The sequence below is a fragment of the Columba livia genome, chromosome 7 (assembly GCF_036013475.1).
Source record: "Columba livia isolate bColLiv1 breed racing homer chromosome 7, bColLiv1.pat.W.v2, whole genome shotgun sequence".
Lineage (NCBI taxonomy): Eukaryota > Metazoa > Chordata > Aves > Columbiformes > Columbidae > Columba > Columba livia.
The window spans coordinates 39,563,905-39,572,846 of record NC_088608.1 but is presented as its reverse complement, the minus strand read 5'-3'; the positions used below and the strand labels follow the sequence as shown (position 1 = coordinate 39,572,846).

The 8,942-nt window shown below is 60.1% G+C and overlaps 1 protein-coding gene across 1 annotated transcript; it reads right to left on the bottom strand.

Moving 5' to 3' along the window:
- Nucleotides 1-1,676: 1,676 nt before the first annotated feature.
- LOC135579933 (ubiquitin carboxyl-terminal hydrolase 36-like) lies at nucleotides 1,677-6,161 on the bottom strand. The gene is made up of 11 exons (XM_065069987.1): nucleotides 5,908-6,161; nucleotides 5,617-5,834; nucleotides 5,223-5,333; nucleotides 4,826-4,928; nucleotides 4,427-4,494; nucleotides 3,986-4,056; nucleotides 3,720-3,802; nucleotides 3,283-3,394; nucleotides 2,853-2,993; nucleotides 2,481-2,581; nucleotides 1,677-2,178 (listed from the first exon to the last, which is right to left on the bottom strand). Exons 1-11 carry the CDS (start codon nucleotides 6,159-6,161, stop codon nucleotides 1,677-1,679), a joined length of 1,764 nt encoding a protein of 587 aa, XP_064926059.1.
- Between the last annotated feature and the right edge of the window lie 2,781 nt (nucleotides 6,162-8,942).

Here is an 8,942-nt window from a genome sequence, read left to right as displayed (position 1 = left end):
TCATTACATGCTTTGAGACAGACTTCTACCCATTTGCAAAAATACCAGGACAAGACAATAGAAACCCTGGCTGTGACCTTTAGGCACTATTACAATGCAAAGGTTTGGTTGAAAAACACCCCTAAGATCATGGAGTCCAACTGCTCCCCCACCCCCAGCACTGACCCGTGTCCTGAGACCCTCATCTCAGGTCTGTCCAACCCTCCAGGGATGGTGACTCCAGCACTGCCCTGGGCAGCCTGTTCCAATGCCACACAGCCCTTTGGGGAAGAAATTGTTCCCCACATCCAACCTCAACCTCCCCTGGCGCAACTTGAGGCCGTTTCCTCTGCTCCTGGCGCTTGTTCCTGGGGAGCAGAGCCCGACCCCCCTGGCTCCAAGCTCCTTTCAGGCAGTTCAGAGATCAGAAGGTCTCCCCTCAGCTCCTGTTCTCCAGCTGAACCTCCCAGGTCCCTCAGCCGCTCCCATCACACCAGTGCTCCAGCTTGGTGAGGCCAAGTCCCAGGTAGCCGGTGAGGGAACAGGTGGGATTGGGGAGGGGTGAGGGGCAAAGTAATCCATATAATGTCCAGCCTCACAGGACTGTTCTCCTGCCTGTCCAGATGTCTCCAGGAGACCCCCTGGATCAATACCCATTGTAGAATGCTGCTGTCACATCTTGTATAAACCGAAAAATGATAGAAAACAACTCGGAAAGAAAAACCCCTCTTTTATGAAATCGTGTTTGAAATCTTCACCATGAAGTATCTGGCGGAAAGCTCTCCCAGGTGTTGTCCGAGTGCTGAGGACTCTCTCTCAGCCCTTCCTCCCAGCAGAGCTGTTCCAGCCTCGGATCCTCCCTGTGGCTCCTCTGGCCGCTCCCGCTGTCCCGCCAGCCCAGCCGGTTCCCGAGGGAACGCTCCAGTTTCTTGCCCGGTGTCCCGCTGGCAGCGCCCCGGCCCCACAGGGACCCAGCGCGGGGCTGGGGCGGGCACAGGAACCGGCAGCAGCAGGTGAGGACGTGCACGGTGGTCCCCTCTGCTCTCCTTCCCTGGGGGGCCGCCCTGCAGTTATTGACATAAAGAACAACTTGGTGGTCTAAATAAAAGAGGTTGCTGTGAGCTAAGAGGAGAAAACAAAAAGGGGAGCCCAGAGAAAGGGGAGGGGAAAAGACACAGACAGGGAGAGGGAAGTGGGGGAATAGAAGAATCAGAAGGGTTTTCCCTTAGAAGCAGAAAGGTAAAAAGGAAGGAAACTTTAAGAACAGAACCCCCAGCGCCGTCCCCAGTCCCGGCTGCACAGCGGCGCCCAGAGAGCCGGTGCAGCCGCTGCCTGGGGAGGAGGCAACTCTGCAGCCTCCAGCTGTGGTGTCACCAGCTCCCATCGCCCCCGGGGACACGCTGCCCTGACAAGGCTGGCAAGGCCGCCCCGTTCCCAGGACTGACGCAGCCACCCCGCCATCCTGAGCAAGGAGGCAGCAGCCAATTCTCCAGCCTCTGCAGGGATGGGAACAAGAGCGGGGGCCTGGCCCCGCACCCCAACCCAGAGGGAGGGCAGAGCCCTGGGGTTTAGGGGCTCTCCCTGCCCGCCTCCTGCTTAGCAAGGTACCAGCATCATTCCTGCACTCCCCAACACAAGCCCCGGCTCCGGAGGCACGAGGCACCTACTGAAGTCTCTGGGCAGAAGCTCAGACTCACCTATGTGTCGGAAAGCGCCAGCTTCTTGGCCGGTGGTGGTGACATGGTGCTGCTGGGCTGCGGAGCAGCCCTGGCCGACAAGAAGGCTTTCAGCTTTGCCAGCACCAGGCTGGCAGAAGCCCTGCTGCGAGGGTCCCTTGCCGGTGTCCCGGTGTTCTCCCCGCTGCCCCACGGCTCCTGGCCAGGGATTGGCTCCGGCAGCCCAGGGGAGGCGGGCAGGGGCCCGGGCTCCCAGCAGCGCTTCCGGGGAACCTGCGCATTGGCCCCACTGGTGTGACTGGGGCCACAAAGTCCTGGAGCCGCTCTGGGCGCGGGTGGCGGCTGCGAGGAGCGCGGCTTCTTGGGCCTCTGGGCTGCGTCACCGGGAAACGCTGCAGCCGCGCGTTTGGCTTTCAGGGCCAGCTTGGGTGACGGTGACCCAGAAGGCAGCTTGACACGGCCAGGCAGGCTGGAGGCAGCTTTGGAAACGGGACCCTCTGAGCTCTTCCCGGGGCTGGGGATCCTGAGGAAGGCAGAGAAGGGCACGTGTTAACTGCCAGTGTCGGAGCGACTGCAACGCACTCATCATAGCTGCGCACGAGAACCAGGAGCCAGAAGCTCCGAGGAGGTGAGGAGCTCTTGATCTGCAGCAAAACCACAACAAGGGGCTGGAGCTCTCTCTGTCACCCTCCCCCGAGCCAGCACATACACGTGGGCACTGGGGCTACTTGGGCCAAGCTCCTTCCCACACCCAGGCATGTGCCCCCAGCCCTGTCCCACACGCTGAGCAGGGGCAGAGGGGCCGGGGACACAGGGCATGCTCACCTGAGGTAGAACAGTACATACGCCTTCTGGTTAAGGACCACCTTGATGTTACTGGGGCGGACCACGTTGTCATTCATTTGGTACCACTGCCCGTCGCTGGCCTGCAGAGGGAGAGAGAACGGGGTCGGGCTGTGTCCAGGGACGCTCCTGGTCTGAGGAGCAGCAGGAACAGCGCCCGTCAGCAGAGCTCCGCTCCCCAAAACCCCCAGGTGACCCCGGGCAGGTGAGGGGTCTCTGCAAGAGCAGAACTCCACACTTCCTGTGACGGAGCACAGCCCGTACCCCCCAGTGCTCCACACCACACACCTCTGCTGAGCACCCTCCTGCCGACCCCCAGCACAGAGAGGTGCCAAGAGAGCGCCCTGGGCTCACCTTCACGTAGCAGTAGTAGTGTCCTGCGTGGCTGCTGTACCCCGAGTGCACCAGCACCGCGTAGAGCCCGTATATGACCGGATCCCCGCTGGTCTGGGACATGTACGGGCGGATGTTCAGGAGCTCAGGGTAGCCCACGTCCTGCAGAGAGAGGATGTCTCAGAAGCCTGCGCAGCAGATGGCAAGAGCAGCTCAGCTGTCCTACGAGTCCCGTCTCGCGAGGGAGGGGGAACCCACTCTCCCCAGGCAGAGCCCACGGTGAGGAAGATGCCGGGATGAGCCAAACTCCCACCACAGCACAGCACAGCTGGGGAAGGGCTGCAGGACTGCGGTAGAGCTCGCACCGCGCACAGAACCACCTCCCACCCTGCTCGGGGCAGCAGGGCCTCGGGACAGGACACAGCCCCGCTCTGGATTGCTGAGCACTCACCTTTGTGATCTTGCCTCCGGTGAAGTCAGCAAAGCGCTTCAGAGCAAGCGTGAGAACCTTGGGCGCTCGGTGGATGGTGAAGCGTTTGGTTGCCGACACTTTCTTCTTGCATCTGCACAGGGAGAGACTGAGCTGTTCACGCTGTTCCACCACCCAGGTGCTTGCCAGCCCTGGCCAAGCCACAAACCCCACGGAAATGACCCTGGTGAGAGCGGGTTCTGCTCCAGGGCACCTGCTCACGGCCAGGTCTGCTGGCTCAGGTCCCCGTCTCAAGACGGGGGAGATGAGGAGTGACAGGCTTCACCGCAGGCTTCACAGCCACGCACCTCACGGTTTAGCGGTGGAGCAGGTAGAGAAGCCCTCCTGTACTGCAGCTGCCCTCCTGCTTCCCACCAGCACACCCGCGGCCCCTTCCCGCCCCAGCCCCGCACACTCACTTGTCACACAGGTAGGCGTTCTCTCCGCCCAGCAGGTCTGGCTTCACAAACAGCTCCAGTGCCTGCTCTACGTTTGCGGCTTGCTGCCAGGACAGAGGAGAGGTCAGGGCCAGGCAGAGGAGGCAGTGCAACAACAGAAGCTGATTCCCTCTTGCCTGCACCGTGCCTGACACTGGCAGGTTAAACAGCCTCGAGCAGTAGCGGTGCAGCTGCAGGAACATCCCCTGCAGAGCAGAGCTCCTCCCCACCTGACCCTGCCCCGGTACCGTGATCTCCACCGGCAGGTCCAGACAGGGGTCAAAGGTGTCCGAGACTGCTTTGCACATCGAGCACTTCACTGCAAGAGAACGAGCAGTGAGCACCCCCTGGCACAACACGGCACCACCACCCCCAGCACAGCGCAGGCGGCTGCCGTGTTGCCCTTTTCCGCGTTTGGGCTCTGGGACGGCAGCACCAGCATTCGCAGTCTGTACGTGCTGGGACAACAAGTGTTGCGGGACAGCTGGCAACGTGGGTTCCTTTGCTGGTGGCAATGAGCTGGGGACCCACAGCCAGCAGCTTCGTGGCCCACAGATACCAAAAGACTGACCAGCTGCAGCTCTGCATAATTTGCACATGCTTAGTGACTTTCCCAAGTTACTGCAAGGCTCTCGGGGAAACAGCAGCCCTGAGAGTCACAGGCCCAGGCCCTGGCAGCCAGCACTCACCACGGGACCGCAGGGAACCGCCAAAGATCTGGTGGATCAGGGTGGTGGCTTGGGTCTGGCGATCCAACCTAGAGACGGCAGCTGGGATCACACAGCGCCCGCCCCAAGAGCCACCCCCACGGGCCAGCGCTGTGTCCTCAGGATCCAAACCCAGCCCAGTCACACGATTTGGGGACAGAACCGCAGCTGTGCTGGGGTGGAGGTGTCAGGAGAAGGCAGACAGCAGCCCAGGGCTGTGTCACAGAGGGGCAGAGAGCTGGGCCATCCAACCCAGACCCTGGAGTCAGCACATCCCTCCATGAGCCCAGCCCGGGGGACACGTTCACCCCACAGTCCCCTCCCGCGGGCACAGGGGACCAGCAGACAAGGGCAGTGACGGCCACCAGAGGCCCCACATACTCGGTGCAGTCAGGCAGGCAGGCCTTCTGCATGGCATCGATGGTGAAACGGAGGAACTCGTGTGCGTCCTCTTGCCTGCCGAAGCGGATGTGCGGGGCGATCTCTGCAGGAGAGGGAGGGATCAGCCGCAGCACGCGCTGCAACAGAGGCAGGTCCTCCCGCCCTCCCTCGGGGCAGCGACTGCGGGGTTTGAGCTCCCTCGGCCCAAACCAGACGTCAGACTCATGTGGGCCGTGGGGGAAGCCCCACAAGGCCCGTGAAGGCCCTGGCAGGCTCAGTGAGTCGTCTCGGAAGAACCTCTGCCAAGACCTGCCCTGATCTCAAAGGTTCTGCTCCTGCAATAGTCTCTGCCCTCCTGCACGGCTACAGGAGGGGACGCGAGGGCAGCCATCCTTACTCTTGAGGTCCCGGACAAAGGACACTGGCTTTATCACGCTGCCGCTGTTCGCGAACGCCTGCGTGACGTGGTTCTGCATGACGCACATCATGCAGAAGCCGCTTTGGTGACCTGGAGTGGAAGAGGAGAAGACAGAATGTTGAGGACAAACCCATCTTAGTCCTGGCTGTGTCCAGCACAGACAGAGCCTCTCAGATGCAGGATGCAGAGCTCGGGAACACTGCTACGGCCAGGAAAAGTGGATGCTCCCTTATGCAGGAATGTCCTCTCCACGGAGAAATGGGCAGGAGGGAGCAGAGAAGGCACATCCCGGCAGCCGCACAGCCCCGGCAGAGCCGTGTGCAGGGTGCTGAGCGCAGCCCCGGGACAGGCGGGCGCTCCCCTCCCCACTCACAGGTGCGGCTGTGCTCCCTGGACAGCAGGTAGTTGGCGAGCGGTGGCGTGTACGTGAGGCACTGCAGGGTGGCGTTGAGGAAACAGGTGTTTCCCAGGTTGAGCAGCCCGGCGCCGATGCGCTGGACACGCTGCCACTGCATGGCGAGGCGCCCTGCAGGGAACAGCCCCTTCTGGGGCGCAGGGACGCCGTCCCCGAGGCGCCCCGGGGTCCGGTCGCTGCCTGCGGGGAGAGAGAGGCGGGTGAGCCGCGGGCTGCGCAGCGCAGGGAGAGCCCCCCGGCCCTCTGCACCCACCCTGCTTGCCCGGCTGTCCCTCCTCAGCGCCGCGGGGGTGCTCGGCGGGCTCGGTGCGGGGGTTGAGCAGCAGGTACTTGGCCCGCAGCAGCTCCGGCTGGCCGGAGAAGCCGTGGCTGGCAGGCTGGAACTCGATCTTGTGCAGCAGCACCTTCGTGGCCGAGGTGCTCAGCAGCCGGCCCAGCGCCCCGGCCTCGCCCGCGTCCCGCCGCGCTTTCAGCAGCTCCCTCGGCTTCGCCGTGCCCGCCATGGCGTGTCGCCGCACGTGCCACCGCCTCGAGGTCGCGCCGGTCTCTCGGCCTCTCCCTCTCCACCACCACACACGCTTCCCGCGCCTCCTCCTCAAGTCCCGCCCTTCGCTGCGGTCGCTCGCGCTCGGCTCGGCCCACTGACTCCTCCCCTCGCCTTCGCCGTCCGCTCCGCTCCGCGTCCAGAACAGGACTGAGCTGCGCCTGCGCGTCCCGGCAACGCCAGGGGCGGAGCCTGCCGGGGGCGGGGCTTGTTTGTGACGTCATCGCGCTCCGGCCACGCCCCAGGATCATTAAATGGTCACACACTGTGGTTTCAGTGCAGGGGAACCTGGACACCGTGGTGGATTTGGCCAACAAAAGCCTCTGCAAGTCTTACAAGGCCAAGGAGCAAGGCGTGCGCTGGGAGCGGAGCAAACCTGGTGTCCCGGGACAGGCTGGGATGTGACCGGCTGAGCAGTCCTGAGGAGAAGGGCGTGGGAGTTATGATGGGTTTATGTATATTTACTAGAAGTCTCTTAGCATTTTGTCATTTTATTAAACTGCGTTTCTCTCAGTCCAAATTTCTCCCATCACTTTCGATTCTCTCCCCTTTTGGGAGGGGAAGGGGTAGGGGGTGAGTGATCAGCTGCCGCGGTTGTGTTGCCAGCTCGGGTTAAACCACGACACGGGTGAAGGTCCAGAGGAACATCTGTCGTGGTGGGGTCAGGGGCACTTGAGCTTTGTGGAGCAGCACAGTCAATTGGGCCTCTTCAGTCTGCTGAAGGGGACACAGGGCACTGGAAAAGCAGCGACTCCTGCTTGGGGAGATGATGGGGGAGGCAAACCCTTCTGCAGTGGCGGCTGGTGGGACAGAGGCAGCAGCCACCAACACCCTCCAGGGAGCTTTGAACGGAGCATTAGGAAAAACTGAGCAGGCGGGTGGTGCTGCCCTGCAGCAGGACACCCGGGGACTCTCGGTGATCCCCGCCTTTGGAGGTTTCAGCTCACCAGAATGTCACCCAGCCTCACCCTGGGGTGGCTGATACCCTAAAAGAGAAACAACCACCATATTCTACCCCTCAGCCACCTACCAAAACCAGGGAGAAAATACATTGATCAGGCATCATAAAAAGGCAATTCTGTCTAAGAGGTGTAATCTTTAAATATCATTTAAATATAACTTAAACAAAGGAATAGCCCTGAGAGCAAAACCAGGAGACCTGCGTGGTCAAACAGGAGATGCTGGGTAAGCTCAAGTGGAAGAGGAGAGTTTATAGATCATGGAAGGAGGGGCTGGCCACTTGGGGAGAATGTAAGGCTGTTGTCAGAGAGTGTAGGGAGGCAACTAGGAAAGCTAAGGCCTCCCTAGAATTAAACCTGGCGAGAGGGGTCAAGAACAACAGGAAAACCTTTTTCAAATATGTGGCAGATAAAACTAACAGCAGAGGCAATGTAGGCCCACTGATGAATGAGACGGGTGCCCTGGTGACAGAAGATACAGAGAAGGCAGAGTTACTAATTGCCTTCTTTGTCTCTGTCTGCTCTGCCGGAGGCTGTCCTGGGGAGCCCCGTACTGCTGAGGCCCCAGAGGAAGGCAGGACAATGGAGGAGTTTGCCTGGGTTGATGAGGACTGGGTTAGGGAGCAGTTAGGCAATCTGGAGATCCATAAATCCATGGGTCCGGATGGGATGCGCCCGCAGGTGCTGAGGGAGCTGGCTGAGGTCATTGCTGGACCGCTCTCCATCATCTTTGCCAAGTCTTGAGAAACAGGAAAGGTGCCTCAGGACTGGAGGAAAGCAAATGTCACTGCAGTCTTCAAAAAGGGCAAGAAGGAGGACCCGGGCAACTGTAGGCCGGTCAGCCTCACCTCCATCCCCTGGAAACTGCTGGAACGACTCATGCTTGGTACCATCTCAAGTCATATCAGGGATAAGAGGGTCATTAGGGGCAGTCAACATGGCTTTACCAAAGGTAAGTCATGCTTGACCAACCTCATTGACTTTTATGAGGACATAACAAGATGGATGGATGATGGCAGAGTGGTGGATGTGGTCTACCGTGATTTAAATAAAGCATTTCACACAGCATCCTCACAGCTAAACTGAGGGAGTGCGGTCTAGATGACCAGGTAGTGAGGTGACTGTGAACTGGCTGAAGGGAAGAAGCCAGAGAATCGTGGTCAATGGGGCGGAGTCCAGTTGAGGCCTGTATCTAGTGCAGTGCCTCAGGGGTCAGTGCTGGGGCCTGTATTATTTAATATATTCATCAACAATTTGGACGAGGGAATAGAGTGACTGTCAGCAAGTTTGCTGATGACACCGAGCTGGGAGCAGTGGCTGACACGCCAGAGGCTGTGCTGCCATCAGAGACCTGGACAGGCTGGAGAGTTGGGCAGGGAAAAATTTAATAAATATAACAAGGGCAAGTGTAGAGTCTTGGGAGGTTGTGGAGTCTCCTTCTCTGCAGACATTCCAACCCGCCTGGACACCTTCCTGTGTAACCTCATCTGGGTGTTCCTGCTCCATGGGGGGATTGCACTGGATGAGCTTTCCAGGTCCCTTCCAACCCCTCACATTCTGGGATTCTGTGGTGCCAGAGGCTAACTACTGAAGAATTACACCTTCTTTGACAAGGAAGGACGTGAAAAAGCTTCAGTTTTTCTCCTGAAGAACAAGGAGTTCCCTTACGGCACGGTCCTCTTTCTGCTACTAGTGACAGTGGCACTAATTCCAAACCACGCTTGAGAGCCGCTTTATTTTTCCGTGTGTCCAAAGCTCATCCCGCTCAACCCTGGGAAGGA